The sequence below is a fragment of the Vicia villosa genome, linkage group LG3 (genome assembly GCF_029867415.1).
Source record: "Vicia villosa cultivar HV-30 ecotype Madison, WI linkage group LG3, Vvil1.0, whole genome shotgun sequence".
Taxonomy (NCBI): Eukaryota; Viridiplantae; Streptophyta; class Magnoliopsida; order Fabales; family Fabaceae; genus Vicia; species Vicia villosa.
This window is the reverse complement of record NC_081182.1, coordinates 83,049,416-83,073,758: the sequence shown is the minus strand read 5'-3', so window position 1 is coordinate 83,073,758 and position 24,343 is coordinate 83,049,416. Positions and strand designations below refer to the sequence as shown.

The 24,343-nt window shown below is 33.9% G+C and overlaps 1 protein-coding gene and 1 long non-coding RNA gene across 4 annotated transcripts in view; both read right to left on the bottom strand.

Annotated features, from left to right (window-relative positions):
* Window positions 1-771: 771 nt before the first annotated feature.
* On the bottom strand, window positions 772-5,035 carry LOC131662080 (uncharacterized). Of its 3 annotated transcripts, XR_009301381.1 has the most exons (5): window positions 4,694-5,028; window positions 3,383-3,468; window positions 3,035-3,167; window positions 1,619-1,823; window positions 772-1,156 (listed from the first exon to the last, which is right to left on the bottom strand). It is a non-coding gene; the product is annotated as an uncharacterized LOC131662080 (long non-coding RNA). The 3 variants fall into 3 exon arrangements; XR_009301379.1 differs by having other exon boundaries at window positions 1,619-3,167; window positions 4,694-5,034; XR_009301380.1 differs by having other exon boundaries at window positions 1,619-3,468; window positions 4,694-5,035.
* Window positions 5,036-6,963: 1,928 nt separating this feature from the next.
* The window catches only part of LOC131662079 (callose synthase 10-like), a 37,910-nt gene continuing 20,530 nt past the window's right edge, over window positions 6,964-24,343 (bottom strand). The window contains exons 23-51 of the mRNA XM_058931768.1: window positions 21,528-21,555; window positions 21,086-21,183; window positions 20,606-20,687; window positions 20,348-20,508; window positions 19,852-19,972; window positions 19,580-19,674; window positions 19,398-19,488; window positions 19,156-19,316; window positions 18,969-19,078; window positions 18,380-18,514; window positions 18,162-18,230; window positions 17,888-18,059; window positions 17,037-17,151; window positions 15,864-15,983; window positions 14,912-15,027; window positions 14,731-14,814; window positions 12,870-12,982; window positions 12,414-12,466; window positions 12,151-12,327; window positions 12,008-12,055; window positions 11,582-11,740; window positions 10,022-10,135; window positions 9,765-9,853; window positions 9,505-9,663; window positions 9,050-9,152; window positions 8,094-8,213; window positions 7,775-7,825; window positions 7,496-7,678; window positions 6,964-7,300 (exon numbers count right to left, since the gene is read on the bottom strand). Of these exons, the coding sequence (XP_058787751.1) occupies window positions 7,064-7,300; window positions 7,496-7,678; window positions 7,775-7,825; window positions 8,094-8,213; window positions 9,050-9,152; window positions 9,505-9,663; window positions 9,765-9,853; window positions 10,022-10,135; window positions 11,582-11,740; window positions 12,008-12,055; window positions 12,151-12,327; window positions 12,414-12,466; window positions 12,870-12,982; window positions 14,731-14,814; window positions 14,912-15,027; window positions 15,864-15,983; window positions 17,037-17,151; window positions 17,888-18,059; window positions 18,162-18,230; window positions 18,380-18,514; window positions 18,969-19,078; window positions 19,156-19,316; window positions 19,398-19,488; window positions 19,580-19,674; window positions 19,852-19,972; window positions 20,348-20,508; window positions 20,606-20,687; window positions 21,086-21,183; window positions 21,528-21,555 (3,364 nt within the window). The 3' untranslated portion in view covers window positions 6,964-7,063. The remainder of the gene's footprint in view (window positions 7,301-7,495; window positions 7,679-7,774; window positions 7,826-8,093; window positions 8,214-9,049; window positions 9,153-9,504; window positions 9,664-9,764; window positions 9,854-10,021; window positions 10,136-11,581; window positions 11,741-12,007; window positions 12,056-12,150; window positions 12,328-12,413; window positions 12,467-12,869; window positions 12,983-14,730; window positions 14,815-14,911; window positions 15,028-15,863; window positions 15,984-17,036; window positions 17,152-17,887; window positions 18,060-18,161; window positions 18,231-18,379; window positions 18,515-18,968; window positions 19,079-19,155; window positions 19,317-19,397; window positions 19,489-19,579; window positions 19,675-19,851; window positions 19,973-20,347; window positions 20,509-20,605; window positions 20,688-21,085; window positions 21,184-21,527; window positions 21,556-24,343) is intronic.

Below are 24,343 nucleotides of genomic sequence, written 5' to 3'. Positions count from 1 at the left end.
TCCACTCCGGTTCTAAGGGATGTTATGCTAACGACATGTTACCATATAAAACACATGTCGTCATCTGTCCATGACGAAAATATACCTCACTCAATTAGTTTTCCCCTTCACCCAATTCTTGCACGTGTCTTCGGGTCTACATGTTTTGTTCACAATCTCTCTCCTAGACTTAATAAATTATCAGCTCGATCACTACATTGTGTATTTCTTGGTTATCATCGATCCCAAAAAGGTTGTCATTGTTATTCACCTACTCTACAATGATACATCGTATTGATTGATGTTACTATCTTCGAATTTGTTCCATATTTTGAGTTCAACCACCTAACTCTAGAACCCCTTCAAGAAAATACTCTCACGCCTCGTCCAAAAGTTACTAATGTCCTATCTACCATTGTTCCCCATCAGCCTATAGATTTTGACCCACTAGATATTTCTACGGTTGATGATAATTTTGGTAGGTTACGACGGTTTGAACCGCCTCAATTAACTAGTCGCGACGGTTGTGGTTCTGTCGAGAAAGTGTGTGTCGCCAGGCTGTACTGCGACGGTTTCTAAAACCGCCACTACAGCCGTCGTTCTAAATCGCGACGGTTAGATAACTGCCATAAATTGCAAGTTACGACAATTTCAAACCGTCGTGAATTTCAGTTTGAGTTTTATTTTTAATTCTAGTCGCGACGGTTTTAAAACAAATTAGGGAGGTTTAAAACCCCGCTAAACTAATTAATTTTTAAAAAAATAAATATCTTATTGATTGTACACACAAGCTCAAAAATAGATAATAAATTATATATATGAACTTATTTAACTGAAACATGCTCCAAAATTCAATAAACAAATGATCAAACATAACTTAACATACATTAAAATTCATAATTAACTTGAAACATAACTTAACATACATCAAAATTCAAAATTCAGTACCAATCATTAGTTGGTCCAGTGGTGATTGGCGCTGGACTTGGTAGGGAGAACCACGGGTCGATCCCCCGCAACTGCGATCGGGAGGGGGATGGAACCACTTGATGCCAGAACTCGCCCCCGAACCGGACTAAACCAGTGGTATAAAGCCAAAAAAAAATTCAAAATTCAGAATGATTTTGGCCTATCCTTTCAACGCCCGAAGACATGCATCTGCAAATTGAATAGCAACCTGCAATTAAAAAGCCTGAAGTCGTGAAAATTATAGACAGACAACAAAACAAAAATGAAACTTTAGAAAAAAGAAGATTACACTATGATTGGAACTGATATTGAAACTGAAAGAAATCCAATGTAACTGATATTGATCCTCTTTTTCAACTCATGTCTTTAGTATTAGGGGTCTATCAGTAATCAGGATCATAATACCAACTTTAGTATTTTAAACAATGAATTTTTTTCATAAACCAACAATATTATAGCTACTTGAGTCCAAAAGAAACTGTTTTGCTTTGCACAGAGTATGAATGAATGAGAAAGCACAAGACTATTTTGTGTGTGCAGGAAGTGTATCTAGTGAGAAAGGAGTCTCAAATGGAATGATTTAATCTGCAACATAACTTATGTAGTACACAAAAATGAACTAAACAACATATATTCAAAAATATACATAACTATCATTAAAGATAATCACCTATGTATGTGATTCCACTTGTTTTCTTCAACGATTGCGGCCACATTGCATGTGGTTGTGCTCGCATTATTTTAATTCAAAGTATGTTTCCTCGAAGAACCTTCATTCTTTCCCAATATATAATACAATTTTCTCTTCCACAAAAGGTGGGGTTTTAAGAATAACACTAAAAAATGCAGCTACCAAAACTAAAGCAAAAGCAGCCCTGCAGCAGCCAAAAATAAAATAGAAGCCCAATAGTAGACCAAAAATAAAACAGAAGCAGCCATACATCATATTGAAAATAGGTTGGGACTCTAAATGGTTAACAAAATTATAATTAGTCATTTTGTTTCTAAGCTTCCATATTGATTTTGCATATGAAAAAAAGTCAACATAGATAAGTCACTAACACACCAATCAATTAAATAACCAAATAAGAACCATAGCACACCAAAATCGAGCCGAAAAATGCATCCTAAACCCATCTAGAAATCACGGTATCGCAGCAGAAGAGAATTCCAAATGTTGCATGAAAAAGAGAAATAATTGTACATTTACGTCTAAGCAATATACCAAAGTAATTTCTATCAAAATGATCCATACAAAGTTGATGATTTTGAAACTAACTATGACTTCTAGTGTCCTACATAATTGGACTATCTAAATTCCTACATTATTTGAAACTAACATGACAATTCATTTCTAAAGGATGGAGTACCAAAAAGAAAACACATGCATACAAAAGCATTTCTTGTCATATTTGCTAAATTTTCTCCAACAGTAGCATTTCTGAGGCATACATTTGTTTTTCTCAAAAGCATATAATATAATATGTATCATTTAGTTAGTCAATATTTCTTGTTATCCTCAATTGTTGCATTTATTTTGTTGTTGGTGAAACCATTGTTTTTGTCATTGGGTGAACATAAAGTACCTGGTGTTGGTTTGAATTGACAATAAATTTTAGTATCACAGTGTAAAATTTAATAAGAATTTAAAACAAAAACACTATAAAAACATTTTCTCTCATGGACCAAACCAAAGTTAGGTGGAAGACTTAAAGGGAAAACTCATTCACACACCCTCCATTTCATGGACAAAATGACAAAAACTTCAATAGTTATCTTAATTGAGTTTGAGTTTATTAAATTTGATTAATATCACATCATCTTAGAAATAATTATCATCAATTTCGTGCTTAAAATAATCTAATTAGAAGAAACTTGTTCAATAATAAGGGCGGATTCTATTCTATGTGGCCATAACACAAGTTTGTTAGTGAAACATAATAAAAGTGCATAAAAATAAAAGTTACTGAATAAAAAAAAAATCATAAATAAGTAGTTTCTATGTGGCATGAAGACAATAACCTAACTAATCCACCATATTCCTATGCTGAACACAAGCTAAAAAAGAGAAGCATTAAAAGTTTACCTTGTAGATAGGTTCAAAATCTCCCTCACCTAACTTAACATTAAAATTCTTGGTGGTAGAAATAAGGGTTCATATAAAAATATCTTCTTCTTCCGTAAAGCCATTCTTTGTATCTCAACTTCATTATTTTGTTCTAATTAAATACGAACACATAAGAAATTAATAACAGAACATATTTTTATCAAACAATTCAATTCATCAACCATAAAAACACTGTTGTGGATTAGGTACTTGGAGAGGAACCGAATTTGAAGTGTTTGAGAAAAATTGAAGAAATGTATGGGATTTTTCATATGGAGGTGATGGCTGCATTTAATTCTTCAACATAAATTGTTCAAAAAAACAAACCTTTAAAGGAGCAACTTAGAGAAGAATTGATTCCACCGAGAGCTGGATACCGACTGAAGAACACCACCGGAGCTTCCTTCTCTTCACTATAAACAAAAATACAAAATGATGATATCACTTAAAACTTTCAAAATTTCAAAGCCATGGAGAATAAGCTTTCAAAATTTTAGTACTTTGCCAACCATGTGTTAAGGCGATATCATTTAAAACTGACACAACTTTTCAGTAATCGGAATGATAATCATAAATCTTACCATCACCAAATCAAAGGAATTAATTTTAACCTCTACTACATTGTTTTGAATAAAAGGAAAGAAAATTACAAAACTCTCCATGTATGAGTGATGGCACTTAAGTAAACAATTGATGATATTGAGGTAGGGATGGCAATGTGGCCCATCCCTAGTGGGTACCCACAAAAATACCTACATCGGATAGGGTAAAAACCCGCAAAAAAGGGTACGGGCACGGGCACCTCACATCCAAATCACACTAACAGTGATACAATTTATAATAACTTTGCTAACCAAATTATATATATCAGTTAAATCAACAAGTTCAGCTGTGTTAGACTCGGTGAATAAGGAAAGACAACAGAACCATTACATCTCGAAGTCGAAGCAACTTTAGATATTGACACAATCATTAGCAATTTAGATATATTCATCAGCATTTAACTCAAAGGCACTTCAAAACTTGCTGCAGTGAGAAAATCACACAACAATCAAAGCACCGAATCCAAGTTTACTGCAGTGCCAAAACTAATAACAGATGAAAACCAAAATTTTCACTTTCCCTAATTTATAGAAGAAAGAACTGTAGAACACTAAATCAGGTTCCATATGAGAACTAAGGTCTACAAAATAGATAAAAAAAGCTAAGGTCACTAAACCTGAATCAAAATCAAAGTTATTAAAATGATACATGCTTGATAACAGTACCTAATGAAATTAGAAAATTATAGCCTTTTCAAAAAGAAATTTTGAGCAAAAATTATCATAGACAAACATATTCAAAATACAAATAGATTGAAATAGAAAACCATCCTTACATGAGAAAGAGACAAAGACATCATTTAATCATATGTGATTACAGCAGAAATATTGTATGGAAACAAATGGTCATTGGGTATGGGACAAAGAGAGTGAATGTATGGCTAGTGTGTCTACATCCTCAAATTTCTCTTGTTTCTTTGTACTACACATCTAAACCTCACTGTGTTTGATGATATTTCCCTTTATCTCGTCAATTTTTATCAATATAAACAAATCCTCAAGAAATTAGGGTTTTGTATCTAGCAGAAAGACAAACCTGTAAGAGAGAGAGTCGTGGTGGCGGCTAAGAGAGGGAAGCGTGCAGCTAGGAGAGATTCACGGTTGACAGTGAGGTTAGGGAAGCTTGCAACTGAGAGAGAGATTCACGGTTGAGAAAACATGAAACGGCATAAAGAAAATCACTGGGCGGTTGAGAAGCTCGTAGCAGACAGCGTATCGTTTCCCTCTTTCTCCAAGGAGTGTTTTAGGGATATTTGGTTATATGGGGGAGGGATGACTGTTGTAGAACCGTCTAGACATAAATTTGTCCAAGGCTTACACGCGAATTAAATATATATGGGGGATGACCGTTGGAGAACTGCCTCAGAATTCTTTTTAGGGTTGTTTGGTCTACAACCGTCTTAAATGTTTAAGAATATTATTAAAAATCAAAGGGCGGTTGTCCAAAATCGTCGTGGCAACCGTCGTAACTTTCAATGGAGGACAGTTTTTATGGAACTGTCGCAACCTATTTGTCGCAAAACACTTTTTTTCTTGTAGTGTATGTTAACATCGTCTTTCCCATTTGCATTATACTTGCTTTCTTCTTTGTCTTTTGTTTCTTTTCCTAAAACTTCAGGTGAAGTGTTATCTCATCCTAAGTGGAGGCAAGCAATGATTGATGAGATGTGTACTCTTCGAAGCAATGGTACTTGGGAACTAATTCCTCTTCCGCATGGGAAATCTTTGATAAGTTCTCGCTAGCTTTATAAAGTGAAGGTTGGCCTAGATGGTAAAAATGATCAATTTAAAGCTTGTTTGCTTGCCAAAGGATACACTCAGATTTTTCTGTTGGATTATAGTGATACTTTTTCTCCTATATCCAAGATGTCATCAGTTAGACTTCTTCTCGCTATTGCAGCCATTTGACAATGGCCTATTCATCAACTTGACATCAAAAATGCCTTTTTACACGGTGATCTTAAAGAGAAAGTATATATGGAGAAATCATTTAGATTTTTCGCTCAAAGGGAGCCATCGACTATGATTTATAGGCTACACATGTCTCTTTATGGTCTTAAGCAATCTCCGAGAGCTTGACTTGTCAGATTCAGCAGTGTAATACAACAGTTTGGTATGGTCCGTAGTGAAGCTGACCTTTATGTGTTTTATCATTACTAAGCCTAAGCTTAGTTGAAATATTTCTTGAATCAATTTCAGACAAAAGACCTTAGTAAACTCTATTATTTTTTTGGATATTGAGGTAGTTCACTCTTAAGATGGTTTGATGATTTCTAAAATATGCTATGGATATTTTGAAAGAAACATGTTTGTTGAATGCTTAATCATTTGATACTCCTATGGATCCAACAGTTAAATTCCTACTTTATTAGGAGATAACTTCTATCTGACTCAAAAAGTATATGAGACTGGTTGGAATGTTGAATTATCTCACAATCACTTGTCTGAACATTTCTTTTGCAATTAGTCTGGCAAGTCAGTTCTCAAATTCTAATTGCCAAGAACAGTGTTGTTTTTCAAATTCTGGAATACATCAAATATGCTCTAGGAAAATGTCTCATCTATAAAAGACATACTCAAATAGTTGGATACCCCGATATTAATAGGGCGGGGTCATCCATTAATAGTATTAAAGGTCTAAGGTTTAGAGATGATACATACATTTTAAGAATTCTGTAAAGTGTAATACTAGTATTCACTTATTTAAGAATTTGTAAAATAAAAATCATTAAGATCGTTCCTAACAATTGTTCTTTCTTGCATGGGATTTCAATTTTTGATCAATTGTCTAAGCAACACTTACATTGTATCCTTTAAACAAGATCTCACGTTCAAATATTATGGATGGAAAAAAATGTATTTAGAAGATAGTCCGTAATCAACCAAATCATCGAACACATAATCATAAAACCAAATTCTCGCACTAAAGATTAACATAATAACAGATTTTATATTAATTTTCATTGTAAAAAAGATGTCTATCTATGACAAATAGTAATACATTCATTAAAAAATAATAAAAGAAACGATCATTCTAAAAGGTTAGAATGTTTCATCAAAGTCATATTCATGAAAATTAACTGTCCCAAGAAAATAGTTTAAAAAAGAAAAATATTAGGCCCTTTACATGCAACGTACAAGAGTATCCCAAAGAATTTGGCTCATCATAAAAAATGAGTTTCAAGATGAGATTTATGTCCAATATAGATACACATTAAAAATTTGTATTAAATATAAGTTCAAGTTTGTATTGAATTGAGATGATAAATACAAAATACAAGATGAAGGAACTGAATCGCTGATCCATTCAAAAAAAACATCTTCCTTTCTCTTTTACATAAAATGTACATGCAAGTCAACACTATACTACAAAAAAATATACATCTCAAATATACAAGAGGGGGTGTTAAGACTCGACGTTAGCTTTGTTTCCAGAAAGGATGAGGGAGATTTCAAGACCACGGCTGAAAGCTTGATTAAATAGAAGGCGGGACTGGAAAGTGGAAATGAACGGAAACCATGATAAAAACGCTATTGGTGAAAAAATAATCATACCCATTCCAGCATCATACATTCTAGCAAACTCGCGCACAGAATCCCACAAGCCAAGACTTTTCATTAGACCCTTCCATGTAATTGCCAACTACAAAAGAGAGAAAATTATATAAAATGTTAGGAGTGGTTATTGATTTCAAGTGCCAGCATTGACACTTGGCATAAAAAAGGAAACTTGCTTCCTGATGATTATTTGATGTGTGCTAACAGTTGTCCAACATGAGCTCCAGAATGATTCAAATCAAGAAAAGTTATACAAAAATAAACCAAATCTAAAACTTACAGATAATATTCCCCATCCAGTAGGGATAAAGGCAAGGATACTCGCGAAAAGATCAGGTATTGAAAGTGGAGTAAAAGCAACAACAAGACACACAGCTGCAACAAGGCCTATAGATACAACTCCCTGTAAGAATCTCAATACAAGCTGAAAATCGGCCGATTTTTTTGGGCTGTAAGTAAAGATCTGCAAAGCAAGGAAATATCATAAACATAAGTAAAGATCGGCTCTGCATGAAAAAAGAGAACACATAAATATAAAATTATCAGGAACGATTCAAACCTTAAATATCAAGACAAATCCAACCAATACAGCCCATGAGAATCCATATATCTACAAAATAGAAAATAGTCAGAACCTATAAATAAGAACTGAGTATTTGCTTTACGTTAATGAAATATTAAAAGAAGCCCTAAACCATCTAACATGAGTATGGCGTACAATTTACAACACAAGCAGTGATTTTTGTATAAAGTATTTTGTTAGGGCTCTATGTACATGATATCAAATATATAGAAGAAGAAGAAGAAGAAGAAGAAGAAGAAGAAGAAGAAGAAGAAGAAGAAGAAGAAGAAGAAGAAGAAGAAGAAGAAATGTTTACCGCAAGTGATGTATCCTTTCCAGTAAGGTGTAACTTATACACAACACCATATTGAAACAAGAAGAACCTTGCACTCAAAATTGTCTCCAAGATGCGACCCCTCAGAGTTTGGATATGCATCTATAGAAAGAGAAATTGTCGTCAGAAATTAATACAGAAAGCATCAATATGAAGACTATAAAGTTGTTGATTGGGCTATTAGTATTTAGTTTTTGTTATTTGTTTAATGTTAAATTGTGACTAAAACCATCACAAAAAGCATGCACCATGGCACCATTTCTTGGATATGTTTGGTAAACCTCTATGTAACATATATAAAAAAACATGAGCTCAAAGTATACCTTGGGTGCACACCTATAGTTATCAAAAGCCAAAACTGTGATCCATGTTGTTGAAGTTATGAGGCTTTAGATTGAATACTATTGATTGAAGTTATGAGGCTTTAGATTGAATACTATTGATTGAAGTTATGGGACTGTACCTAAGTATTTCCCTAGTTTAAATAAGCTCTTTCAATTTGATATTAATTATTGTTATTATCGAAAAATATTCTTTACATTGTTTCAAAAGTAAATAGAGAACAATCACTAATTTACTTATAAAGACTATGTTATACCCACCAGATAGGGTTAACGGGCTGATTACAATAATTACAACTATTTACTACCCTAATTAAAGGATTTTGTTCAATCTTGGCTATGGGATCATCATATTCTAGTTTAGAATATAAATAGCTTTTAGGGAGCTACGCTATATTGTTTCTAAAAACCTTCAATGTATTTATGCAACAACTGAACACCAATGCATTTATGCAAAAACTGAATTGTAAAAGAAGCATTTTACACACAACTCAGGTTGAAAAAGTGATTTCTTTACTTTATAAAAGTAGAGCAATGTTTTATTTTGACCCGATAACTATACAAACAATCAAGTCAAGTGAAACAAATTAATGTTACCTGTTCTTCCAGCCACCACGACTCCCAACTATTTTCTCCCTTCACTCCTACTCCTCCTTTGTAAAGGAGCCAACTTGTCCAATCATCAAAATCTTCCACAGTCCTGTGTACCAGCCAATCAGATTAGTAAACTACACCTTTGTTCACATAAAATAAGATTTAAGAAATCCCTCATCTCTCTGAACAAGGAAAAATGATCTATTTAGAAATATAAAAGCATCCAAATTAAAATCAGTAACTTCCATTATGGTCCTCTAAATATGCAAAGTTGACACCTCTTAATTCCTTCAATAATTAATGCATCAAAATAGTATTTCATTGTCAACTTTTGACATCTAATTGGTAATTCAGTCTTCTGTCAACAAATTAAGTATAAATCCACGATAACAAACAACTGTATCTACCGTATTTACATTATTTAAAGCACCAAGTAATTAAAACTTCATTCAACTTACTTTTGCCACTCGAAACCAGAAGGGTTGAAGATGTAAGGAGCGAAAAGCCAAGAAATGACAAGGAACCAACTGCTTAGAGTTAGCAAAACATATGTAACAGCACCTCCCTCTGCAAATCCATATGCAATGTAAACTATAAGTAGCAGCGCTACTTCAAGCCTGTTGCATTGCACGGGTATAATAACATCAATCTAACTAAATTTCCATAACAATTAACCAAAACAAAACAAAAATTATTAGTTAACAATAAGTTTACTCACGCTTTGACAAAGTGGCTTCTAGAATAAAGTCTGTAATTTTCAGCAAACTTTATGTGGCGGACAACAAACCCTCTACCAGTTGCTCGGTACTAAGGTGAAAGGTCAAACACATTCAACTTATGAATAATGAGTGTTTCAATGATGATGATAATAATAATATTATAATTATTAATAATAATAATAATAATACAATAATAATAATAATAATAAAAAATTATAATAATAATATTAATAATAACAATGATAATAAGACATACTTTAGCGCCTCCATGGAGAACAGTACGCCCAAAATAATGAGTTTTAGTTCCCAAAGAGAAAGTGAAGAAGACAGAACACAACTGAAGTTGCATTGTGATGAAACTAAAAATAGCCTGCAAACATTTTCGAGATATAGTCAATATTTAAGGCCAGCAAGAACAGAATATAAAGTCTGAAAACTGAATATAATTGATATATGTAATACGAGTGCAATATAGTATTAGGAGAAGACGAAGGACAGATGAAGTAAGAAATTGAATATAATCGTGAAACAAGACAATTTAAACTTAGGATATGAGAGCAGCGTAGCTTAGATATATTCATCGAAATTATCTATCTAAATAAACATATAGATCTAGAGTTAAATTTTTTTTTTGTATGAATAAGAAATGGGTTTTGTCATAATGGAAAAAGTAATCCCATCTAGCACAAGATCCTTTGTAGCACAGTGTTGCTGTATTTGCATTTTACTTCATGAAACTTAGTTCTAATTTGCAATTGATCTTATTATTTGCAATTTTTAGATGTTTAAATTGTTATTGATATGGAAAAAGCAATAAAGTGGCATATTAAACATGCCCACGACCCAGCTTAGACAATCAGATCCTTAAGTCCCCCTAAAACAATATTTTTAATGCATTAAAAACTAGCTGCTGCATGTGTAAATTTCTTCTTCCTGGTTGTGTTTTGGTCTTCCAGCATCTTCCCTTTTTATTATGTTTACTTTTGTCTCATCAATCGCTCCTCGTTTTCATTATTTATTCTTCTGCGTGTTCTCTTCTTTCCCACAAAATAGCACTTTTCTTCTCTAACCATCTTTGTCATGTTTTATTTTTTTATGTTGTGCTTACTGACTGTATTATCGTTTTGATGTTTGGCTCTGGTATTCTAGCCATCCAAACAGATTTACTAATAGTGAAGTCGTGTCAAGATTGTATCTGATATTCTTTTTGAAGAAACAATAAATAAATAATAATAATAATAATGGCTACTTATACGATACGTATTCGGACATATCATATCCGCATCTGTATTTGTTGAGAAAAATCTAAAGTCTCATATTGGTTACACATAGAGCCTCAAAATATTTATATAGAGTGACACCCCTCACCTTACAAATCGGTTTTGTAAGGTTGAATTAGGCCAAACACTAACTTTAATATGGTATTTGAGCCTATCGATCGAATCATGGATCACCCACCGTTTATATCCACGAATCAAGCCCAATACTGTCCAAAACTGATGGACGTGAGGGGGTGAGAAAATCTCAAGTCCCACATTGATTAGACGAGTCTAAAAAATGTTTATATAGAGCAACACCTCTCTCACCTTACAAGCCGGTTTTGTAGGGATGATGAGTTAGGTCAAACTCTTATTCTAATAGTATCAAATATGCACCAATGGCCACTTAAGTGTTTTTTAAGTATGAACTTCCTCAATAACAATGTTTTACAATACCTTAATATTTAATTTTCTTAATTATATATTAACACTGATAAAACGAAACCAATTAAAGTGAGAAAACAATGAAGAAAGATATTCTGACAACATAGACTAACCTTCAGTAATCCTAATTCAAGTATAAAACCCATTATCATTGGTACTGCAGTAAAAACACCAATTTGCACCAAAAACTGAGCATTCAAAGCTGCATCGAGTGCCGTGTTACCCATCAGCTTTGCCTTTTCTGAGACAGCTTCATCAAGACCAGAAAATGCCTGAGAGCAAGAACATCATCAAGAAACAATATCAACTTCAATAAAGTCCCAAAGAGTGGGGATTAAGAAATATTTGAATTTTTCAGCAAAAACATTTTCCTTCAGAAATCATGCCTGCAGCACAACTCAGGGATATAACATAACATGTAAACCCAAATTCAAAATCTATTCACTAAACTATTAGGTTTCATGGGACTGAAAATGTGACTAATTGAGAAACTTAACAGTTAAACATAGCAGATAATTGAACAAAAATTAACAGTTTACCAGGTATGCTCTTCCATACAGAAATACATATACTGTGAGGACTGTCATCTGTATAATAAGAAATCAGATAAAGTCAATGGACAAACAAATACAGACAACATCACCATATTTTCCAATAAATATTGAGAGCTTAAGAATTATACCATGGTACAAACATAATAACCAACAGTTGTGAAGTAGAAAGAAAGCATTCTGAAGAAATCAAACAGCTGCCCAAGCCTGTAAATATCCCTGCTAAGCACTTGCTCTCCATTACCACCTGCTACTTTCCCTTCAAAGAGGGCAATCTGGTTTAAACCAACATCCCTTCCTTTTCCAACCTAAAGAAGGTAAGAGCAATTAGCAAATGGAAAAGTTACATGGAGCTGAAACCAGAAAGTATCTGCAGTGTACTTGTATATTCAACCTGGATGTATTCATGGTGTGTGACATTTCCAAGCCGCAGCGTAGAGTTGAAGCCTGCAGTGTATTTATTTCTCAATCTCACCAGATAAATCATATAGAACAAAAGCATAACGATGGAGATATTAAAAAGAGATCATTAAAAATTTGCATAATCATGGTCCTAAACATATGGCAAGAATAGACAATTCCCAATCCTAGTGAATTTTATAGTATTACAATTAACTTTTAAATGCACATGGTTTATAAAATGCATCTCGTGAAAATAGTATAATGACCAGTCATTGTCTACCTTTCACCACATTACTGTCGAAATGCTTAACTAAGAACCTTTGACAACTGCACTATCTGCTGCCAGCTAAGCACTGATGATAGTTGATACTTAATTACACTATTTATTCATCTGCACACTACTCACCATAAAAGCAAATATGCATTACAGAAACGATTCTTTACTCACCAGCATATATATCTTCACTTATATTAATAACACGTGAAGCTTTACTAATCCCTCCTCGGGTTATATGAAATATTCTGTCAAATACATCTGGATGGCCATAGTGCATGCGGACTCTGCAAGGTTTTTTCCCAACAAAAAAATGTAAGTATGACAATCTAAATTAATAAAAGCTATAATTAGCATTTTTTAGAAGAGTATAAACTTCAAAACGGAGACTCTTAACGACTCCATTTAAAATCATCGGCCTAAAGTTAAATCTTTGTAATCTAAAATTGAGACATAAGCGCAGAAACATCAACAGCGGTTTGAAAGTCATTATAAAGCTTATTTTTGGTTTCTCATAAGTTCTCCAAAGTAGCCAATCTTGAATAGCGACACGGAGTGGCTGACCCCAAAAGTGGGATAGTGGAAAAGTGTAGGGCAGGATGACCGCTATTTGATCATACTTTTGACAAATTACATGAATAACTATAAACATATATTTAATGCAAAATTAAACAACCAACTCAAAAGTCAAAACTCATAAAAGATTCAAAAATCAAAGCACAAGGCTGCACAGAACAAAAACAGAGAAGAAAAAGAAAATCAGAGGAACGATGGATACAAAGAAACGATGAAGAAAATGCAAATAAATAAAAGAAACTAAGAAGAAAAATAACAACCCGAAGAAAAAAAACGATGGTTTGTATGCTGGAACTGCAGAAGAAAGAAACAAAGTGCAGAAACGATGGATGGAGGAAGGTTGGGGTTGAAGAGGAACTCAAATTTAATGTAAAAACCCAGAATTACAATTGCAACATTGGGAAAACCCTCCACTGAAGATAATTGTATTCAAGGCATGTCAGTCACTAATGTGGCCATGCGGGTATCCCTTCCAGTCAGAATTCAAATTTTGATTCTCCACATAGCGGAAGTCTAACCCCATCCGCTAGACCCCATATCCTTGGAGTTGTCGGTATCATGATGCTACCTTCACAGTATTTAATCCATGGTTATCAAAATCGCAATCTAAATCTTAAAATCTTACGATTTTACAATCTCACTCACCCCCACTGATCTATATCTTATGTAGAATCATATTTTTTAGTCAAATTGTGGGGAAAAAAAATGGTAAAACCAATGATTATGTGCGATTGAACAATTCCGGCCACAATCGGCCATTTTCCGACCACTACCATTATAAGCCCAGAAGGATGACAAGATACAAAGGCACAACAATTTTGGTTCGGTAGAGTCCATTTTCCCAGGATTACATTTGCCTAAGAAAATATCAAATAGAAATACTTCAAATATGTACTATTATTTTCTGTTTAAATGGTATCTTATGATTTTTATAATGATCTTACGTTTTGCAATCTTGCTACCCCCTCTCGATCTTACAAAAATAATTGAGTAGGATCTTCCGATCTTAGTTGCGATCTTACATTTTACGATCTTACCATCCCCTCCCGATCTTATGCAAGATCCCGATTTTGACGACCTTGATTTAATCATTATGTTGGCATTGAATAGTAAAACATAAATTGTACTTCTGGATAAAATAAACAAATATTGGAAGTATCTGAGGCTTGCCGATATAGAACGCTGCCAGAGACGGATCTAAACACTAATGATATTCATGGTAGATGAAATCATCAATAGCCAATAGTCTAAACAGAAATCAAACACAACATCGAGTCAGTGATTGTCCACAAGCTAAAGGAAAGAAAATTTAGGAGTATCATTCTTAGAGAATGAAAAACAACCACCACTACTATCATCGCTTTGTCCCACCAAGTGGAATCAGCCACAAAGATCAAATAACACATCAAACCATAAATATGTTATGAAATGTACACCTGCGGTAATAAACAAAACTTACTTGAGAGGATTTGCTAAAACACGCTGAGCTAAGGTTACAAAGCTAGTTTCTTGATTCGACATGAACCAAGCCAAGGATGAGACACTGCAGAAGTATCAGCATGCAATATGTGAGCAAATGAGGAGTTAAAGCCCAATAGTGTAACTTCATTTAATGAATTCCTTAAGAGTGGATGTTATACCTTCCCGTAAAAACATGTTCCCTCACTCCGAGAATGGTTGGAGGGCGACGGCCGTGATTCGCGTGAAACTCCTCAAGAAGATTTCTCATTTTCATCGCCTCCTCAAGATAATTGTCCTAGAAAACAAAATGTATCCAATAACTATGTCTGGAAAACTGATCCAATCACTTTATCATTTACAACATATATTTTATGGAATACGAGATATTTCTCCACTAAATATTGATAGTCCCAAACAGCTAGTGTGAAAACTGAATATGTATTTCAAGTTAATGAATGTAATTTACAAGCACTAATATGTTTCTATAGGCTATTCTAACCTAAAAGGCATGACTAATGGACTAATAGGCCGAATAAAGACTACTACTAAATAATATAATCATTTACAACACCTAACTTCGACTAGTGAACCAAATATTAATCCAAGAACAAACAAGAAGTAAATGTTTGAGAAACCGCATTAACTACAGATATGGCCAAGTAGTCCTTGAGAGGGTTGTAAAAATCTCATTTCATGATCTTGCTTTTTGGATTGAATTAGGCCTTGCCCAAACTCTAAGAAGATAACAAAGACTACCCTAGATCTGTTGGCCGCTCGTATTTGTCCATGTTTCATTTCAGCTTCAAACGCACAACATGGGGAGTGTGTTTTGAGAAGTAACATTGATGAGAGATATGACCAAAGTAGTCTTTATAAGGCCAAAAGAATTCTCATCTCTTCCAATAACTTTTTGGATTGAGGTAGGACTCACTGAAATTCTAAGAGTGTACAGTGAGAGACAATAGTTTGCATAGAAAAGCAAAAATATAGAATTTGAGTGAAGTACAACAGGATAAAATTTGCAAAACAGTGTGACTATGACATATAATATGATATGTAAAAAAGTACAAATATCATGCATAATTGTTTAAGAAACAGAAAGAAAAAATTATCAGGAAACAATGTCCTGACCTGATTCATATCAATAGTTTGAAGTGCATCACCACGAGTGAATACTATTGCATGGTTTTGGTTCTCAGGCTTTCCTTCACCGAGCTTTGGATCCCCAGGAAGTTTGATTGAATATATTTCCTTTATGCAAGAAGAGCATAAAGAACCCGTCAAGGAAAAGAACACAATATTTAAGGGAAAAAACTGTATTTGATCAACCATATTTTAATAACAACTTAGTAATTCACGACGCAAATTAAGTCCCAAAATAACACCATATTTCTATTTCAATAATGAATGACAAAGTAACCAATCCAAGAACAAAAAACAACATTGAAACTGAAAATAAAAACTGAAAATAAAAAGGAAAGAATGAGTTTGGGAAACTGAAAATAAAAATTATCCATCAAAGCCCTGAGTATATGGTAAGCAAACAATTAACAGCATAAATCTCTTTCAATAAAAAAAAAAGTTTATTCACAAATATAACACCAATGGCATATCAACTAAACAAAGTAATTAGAGGTAAGACAAAAGCCCTAGAATTAATCATGCCCATTGCACCAAAGGGAGGTTACAAACAACAAACAATACTTTCTCGATGATAACTAATTTCACTGTTTCCTTGTTCAAATGTATAGAAACAGAAAACATGATGAAAATAAGGTTGCAATTTTGTAAATCAAAGTCAAAACAAAACTGAAAATGATTTCTCAATTCGCAGATGCCTTTGCTAAAGCCTGTTGCATATGATTAAAATGCTCCAGCCTGAGGGGGTGCTGAAAATGATTACGGAGCAATGTATTATTTGTATAGGATATGGATTTATTTTGTATATTTCCTAGAGCCTATATAAATTCGACCATGTTTTATAGTTTAGACACAGTTTCATCATATGTCTTTCTGGTTTTCTCTCTTTCATCACAGACAAAAACAATAAACAAAAACATAGACGATTTCATCACATTTTAGGCATAAAAACAGTCACCAGTAGTATTATTATGCTAATCTTATAAATGGGAAGATTTGTAGTATATCACCCAAGCCAAATGTGGAATTGCACAAATCCAAACATTTCAAAGCACAAACCTTGACACAAACATATAACATCAAAAACATAAGCAGAAACACCACTAGCAAGTTAATGGTAAATAGTAACGAGTAAAAATGGCATTAGTCAAAGCTTTTTTCCACCTGATCCTTTCCGTTTATATCGGCTTTGACAAGCTTTGAGTAAAACACTCGTGGGGTGTTTTCATCAGTTGTACTTTCATCAACATGAATGAAAGCAACTCGGAGACCCTCATTCCTGATAACATAGACAGATTTGATGTAAGTTGAAGTATTTAAAAAAAAATAACAGAAATTATTCTTTCTATACGCATATATAACTGAAATAAAAACTAATTGAGAAAAATCAGCAACAGCAGTGTCACTTAAAATATCTACCAATGTCGCATTTTGTAATTCAAAAGGCATGAATGAGATGGTATTCATCAACATCCTCCCCTACTATAACAACATTTGCATCACAAAAAACTTCAACAAATTAATAACCTCAATGCTTCCGGTGAACGCCACAGGAAAGATACTAATAGAAAATGATTTCTTTGAAAAAATTAAAGGCTATTGAATGCGCTCCACTATGAAAAGTTACTGAATCTTCTGAGGTACTAGAATTATAATAATTCTCTGTTAGCCCTTTCCCAATAGAAGTGTAATTGACTATCCAACGGTTTTTGACAACTCTAACTATTATAGCACTTGCAAAAATATCAACAAAAAAGATAGAGAAAAACATGCAATACACTAACAAATACACACAAAAAGATAGATACTCTCAAATTTCAAATATGCAATGGATATTTGACATTAGAGGCATCTAAGGCAATCTTCATTCTATAAAATATTCAGGAAAGCAGTAATGCCTGACTACCATACATACTAGGCTACTATCACACAGATGCCCATATAAAATAGATAATCATACTGCCAGTTTTGATACTAAGAGTGTTTGGTAAAATGCGACCACACGATTTTGATACCTCTGCAACAACAAAGCAATATCAGCAGCTTCTGGTGCCTTTCGCTGCTTCTGTTGACCATAAATTTGGCACGATACAACATAAGTAAACTTCAAATCTGCTTGTGCCCGTGATTCTCGTGATGATTCAAAGCCTTGACTTGTAATGAAATTGTTCTGAGAATAATTGTCCACTATGGATACAGCAGATGTCAGCAAATATACATGTCAAGCTTAATTAGAACAATAAAAAACAGAAAATGACAGTGGAACAAGAAATGTTTTTATTTAACTACCTCCCAGTGATCTTCTCTCTAGATAACTCTGCAGCACCAAAGCTCTCCTGTAATACATCATGCCACGTACTGAAAATCCAAAGAGGAAGGGATTTAAGAAACATCAGCTCAGTGTTCAGGTAAGACACCAAAATTACGGGGAATACATTTTTTACGCATCAACCATATCAAATGGAAACATAAACTCAGACAAATAAGATTTGCCAAGAATTTATAACCTGTTCTTGCCAGAGTCTGCCCTCGATAAGATGCCCAAAAACGAAGTTCCAAAGTGTCACTAAAACTTTCTTGAAGTTCTGCGTCCTCAGTAGATGAAACTCGACCAATTCTTTCAAGAAAGTTGTCCCATTCATCTGCAATATAAAACAATCATATTTGAATCCCAGAATAGCAAGGTTCATCATAACAAAAAAGCATTTCGTGTTTTACTCCTATCCACAAACAACATAAATTAGAATGATAAATTTACTTGCCCTCTTACTTTTATATTATTTTTCTTTTGCTCTAAAATTGGATAAGATTGGGGAAGGGGAACACAATAGGGTAATAATGAAGTCTCAAGACAAAACGATTAATGGATAAAAATTGCAAATGTGAAAAGTAAATACAGCTCTAACAAGGGTTCAGTCAGTCAACATTTGAGAAACATAATATTGCATTAGAATTCTTTCGAGAAAAAGTCAGGTAAGCTTTCAATTTTGAATCATGAATATACTTGGATACATTAAGTACGGAAAACTCTAGGAACTATAAACGTTGACATTTTTATTCTTCACACAAGGGAATCAAAGAGAATAGAAACATTACCTGGAAATATCTTTTGAAGATAGAATAGAATAGATATTCCATCTTCATTCTCCTTTTGTAATTCAGATGTACTATAAAGCACAGTTTCACTATAGTATGGAGTGAAAACGCTATAATAAACAAAACACAACAAATGTTAATGTTGAGAGAATAACACAATAAAGTATATGCATAAGCACTCATATACCTGAATGGCAATGTTTCACTAACAGGTTTTGCTGAAGGCATATCCATAAATAATGAATTTGTGAAAAACTCTAGTCTTCTCCTAGCTTCTAGATTTTTTGGAACATTAGCAGCAGAGTCCTTTACAGTAAGCAGAAGATGCAACCGCTTCACAAGCTCTTTCTACAACAAACCTCAAAAATTACTTGATATGTATGAACAGTGAAAACAATGACAGCTTATATGAAAATACAAGGCACTTACTATTTCAGGATCATTAGGCCACTGAATCCTAGAAAAAAGGCGGCCCTCATCCCTAGCCCTTGCTAAAATGTTCCATGTATCAAGATTCTCTCTGGAAATAAAAAAAAAATTAGTGAAAAATATTAAGAAAAAAAAAGTAATCTATAAAAAAGTTAAGTAATCTTACTTATGCAACCATGTACCTTAAATCAGAGGACACCAGGTCATGAGTAACAACATCATACAGCTCATATACAGCTTTTGCAGCACCTTTTGCAAGTGCAGGATCATTTCGAGTCTGACAAATAAGGAGTGGGGTACGGTTAATATATCATTTTTACCAAATATTTGTGATTTTTACATTATTAAGTTATTTACGTTAATAGTTGAGTATTCCTAATACTTGATTATAAGATAGAACAAACTACCCAAAAAAAATAAGATAAGGATTAAATATACTCAACCAAAGAATTACCAGAAGTCCAGTCAATGCTGTCAGTCTAGACATAACAAGCGGAAGCTTCTTGAGAGTCAAGGTTATAACAAGTGAATCCGCTGATATACTGTTATTGATCTCACGAAAAATTCTTTCCACCCTGTCAAGGAGAATATTTACAATCTTTCATCAAGAATGTATCTGACACTCAACAAAAACTAATGTACTAACCAGTGAAATGAGAAAAAAAAAAAACATAAATTTAACATTCAAAAGAAATTTCAAAACAGATGGTTAAGAATCGTATATTGGGTGAGATAAGACCTAAAATATAAACTAAGATACTCCTAGACAAGTTCAAGATATTATGAGATATTTTTTTATTTTCTAACAACTCTCAATAGCTTTTGAAACTGCAACATGTATAGCCCTTGACACTTCTTATCTTTGTAGATGGATTTAATATTTATGTCTTCTCTATCCAAGAATATGTAACAGATAAGTATATGCAGTAAGATATAGCAGGAGTTCATACCAAAGCCTTCCTTCGTTATCAACTAAGGAATATAATATTTTTTCAATACTGCGATAGCACTCCTGAACTGCATATGCCATATATTCATCCCTAGAGATCCTGCTCCACAGATCTGCCTGTGTATCTTTGCAGTCCACAGCCAAATCTACCGCCAACAGGATCTGAAAAAGAAAGATATTAAGCCAGAAAGCATATGGAATCTATGAAAACTATAGAAGTCATCCATTCAAAATTATTCATATTGCATAGTAGTTTCACCTTACTGCTTAGCAGAAACAAAGGCCATTGAACTAGTCTCAGAGTTCCTGCATTGCTCGGAATAGAAAGTAGGTCCATTTCCCTGTAACAGTAAAAAAATAAACAAATAGGCAACAAATCAAAAGCTATGAGCGGCAACACAGGACTTTAAAACCCAAAAAGACAACAAATCATGTTTTTCACATTTCTTTAGTGCGAAGAAATATTAATAAACAGAAAAAGAAATGTATAGTAATAGGAGGATAAATTATCCTTCAATATTTAGTAAATGAAGGGGGGGGGGGGGGGGGGGGGGGGGGGGGGGAACTCGAGGTCAAAATACGCAAAATAATCCACCCAATTACTTTGCATAAGTTTTGGTTACCCACAGTAAGCGTCTTTGAGTAGAAGAAAAGGAATAGATTGAATATGCAAAGCCTTCCAGTTCAAGTACACAAGATTTTTGAAACATAGTCAAGCAGCAAGTTTACTTCGACTAACCTATTGCTAATATAATCTTCCTCGCGTAGGCTTTTGATTATCTCATTCCAAAATGGAGCAAACATGGCAGCATATGCTTTGTTCATATCCTGAGAATCCTGTACAAAACAAACCACATTCATTTACCCATACTGCATTCTCTATATTCCTCGCAAAAGAATGGTGCATGAATAAGATCACAATAATTGCAAACGGCATATTTCCACTTGGGCAGGTAGAAAAAACACATCAAAATGTCCTATTATCAATCGCGTAACTTTGATGTGTACACAAGCAAAGAGTCAATTTCCCCCACATGTTGCTTGTCCTAAGACTCTCTGTTGCAATGTTGTCAATGTAGCGTAAGACTTCCCATGTGAGTCCACCCCAGAATATAACCCTCCCTTGAAGTACCAGTAACAACAACAAACCCAACAATCATAATGATGATAATGATGATCACCTGAGTTGATGGTCCATTGATGGGAATCCTGAAAAAGCACAAATGAAAACAAATTTAGCATGAAAAAAACTCGAGATAAAAACGAAAAATGCATTTCAAATAAATCAAACAATAAAACAATTTGTCATTTAAGGTCACAAGCACACCAAAACTTTGTATAACTAAAAAATTACATAAGAAATTTAAGAAAAGTATATTGAAGGATACAAGCAAAGATATTGCTATATGCCACTGGGATTTCTGGGAGATAATCTACCATTGGAAAATTTGATTCATATTGTGACACTTTATCATTCTTGTTTTGTGAGAATAGAATTGTATTTTATTATATTTGTTTATGCTTCTGTGTGTGTTTAATCTTGCCTGGCAAGCCTTTGTTGATAGTCTCTCTGCAGCCAGATTGGCATCAGCTAGTTAGAGGGATCTGCTAGCTGGCACTGGCAGTTACACTAGGTATAAGACAAATTCAACTTAAGTGTGGGTTTTGGAAGTGAGTAAACTATGTAAACAGAACTCTTCAGTATACACGAGAATTGAGATTCCAATTCTCTCTATACATTTAGCCTTTCTAATATGATATTCCCTCTTTCGCAAATTATAAGTCAATTTGCCCAAAATATTTGTCCCAAATTATAAGTCACTTTACAATCCCACTACATCATTAATGACTTTTTGTCTAATATACCCACTACTATTTATTTCTTTTTCTTCTTTCAATATTTTTAATTTCGCTTTCCAATATAATTATCAAAGGCGTTTTTATAAAGTCGTACATCATTTCACTTTTCCATAAAGTAATAATTATATTTCTTAATTCGTGTGAAATGACCAAAACGTCTTGTAATTTGGGACGGAGGGAGTATCATTGAACTCAGGTTATCATCCTCCTTTGTAACCACCCCTGTTAAACATGACAGTGTTGAACTCACGTCCTCTACCACAAGATTCGGCAGCTTCGTCTGATATAATTACTTTCCAATTGAAATGTCTGATATGCTCAATGAAGAGAACTTCCTCATTTGGCGTCAACAGATCCAACCAGTGATCAACACACAATTTTCAAGATTACATCTACTTTCGAGAAATTCCACAGCAATTTGTGCCTGACTCAGTTTCTGGTTTTTTCATCAAAAATTTGGCATATCACACATGGCTGAAGCAAGATCAGTGGTTGCTTTCATGACTTCAATCCACGATCTCTGCATCTATCATGATACATATTCTTGGACGCACTCATGCATCTGAGCTTTGCATGTGCACTCACAATCATTTTCAAAAACTCAAGTGTATGAAACTGTGATCAGAGTTTCGTGCAAGTGTTTTTGAAAATTCATCAATTGAGGAGCTTCTCCTTCACATTGAGGCGATTATGATTGGTTAGTTTCTGTTGTAGATCAAGTTCTGTCTGAACAGCATATAGATGTCATCCTTGAAGGACCACAAGACTATTGCTGCAGTTTCTGAAATTTAAAGCAAGTTTGAATTGATTCAGCTTGAAGAAGTTAAGGCACTGTTGCTTGCTCATGAAATGCGTCTAACCAAGTTTCGGAAGAAACTTCAAGCTGGCGCCGGATCTACCAACCTTACTCTGTCCACCTGATTCTGTCACAGATCAAGAGGACACTAAATCTACTGATGCTCATCTTGCCTCTGACACAGAATTGATATTATAATCAACAACACTCTGAGAATAAATTCTGCATAGGTTGCTAGAAGAACTGGAAGAAATACAGACTGTTAATCAAATAAAATAGCTGTTGGTAGCTAACTCAACCTTTAGGAATTAGAGAGCTTAGTCCCTCTCAACCAACCAATTGACAGATAACCCAAGGCACTCCGTTGTACACTCCTTCAATTATAGATACATAAAATACAATAACTGCTAATTGCTGTTCCATTTTGTAACTACAACATAACTTCTGTTTCAGGCCCTCTTGGTGTAACGGTCTTTTTCCTAGCATAAGTTTTCATAGTGGGAGGCCTTCCTATTACTTACATGCTTCTTGTGGCTGCGGCAGGTTTGGTAATATTGAGTGTCAAGTACGCTTCATGTTTGGACTGGACACATTGCCTTAATCTGGTATCTACAGTTTCAATCATCACTACCTACTTAGTGATTCTTAAGGCTACCAGGAATCACTGCTAGATTCTCCAAATCTGAGTGGATTTCCTCATTTTGGTTTTGTCAACATACAGAGAAGTCCTCAACATCTCTCATCACCACCTCATTATCCTCAACCTAATGCCCAAGCTCACCAACTCTGCACCTTCATCCATGTATGTATTTTCAGGCAATTCAAAACCATGGTTGAATTGCAATTTGGTTTCAAAATTAAGTCCCTTCAAACTGAACGGGAAGTGAGGATTTAGACCATTCACCAATTTTCTTATTTATATTTAAAATGTAACTACACAAAACTTCTAACGTACACGAATTTATTCAAGGTTTTATAAGTCCCCTAAAAGAATACAATATAATCTCATCAAGAAATAAAAGTTTTGAAATCACCCCACATACCATACCATCAAAAAGAAACAACGCAAACATATCGCCACCACAAAGGAGGAGACTTGACTTCGTCATTGAATAATTTTATGTCCAAACAAAAAACACACATGAAACACCACCAAAGAACCTTGCCTTATCAAATAGCTCAAAAATAGCATGACGGCTCTCTACACAAATTTAGTACTTTCTCTATTTCTAACTATTTGTTGTTAAAGGTTTTCTACACATATTAAGCTAATAATTCCTAATAAATGGGTAAAAATAAAACTTTTTATCAGCATTGGGAATTAATCAGTGTTGTAAATGC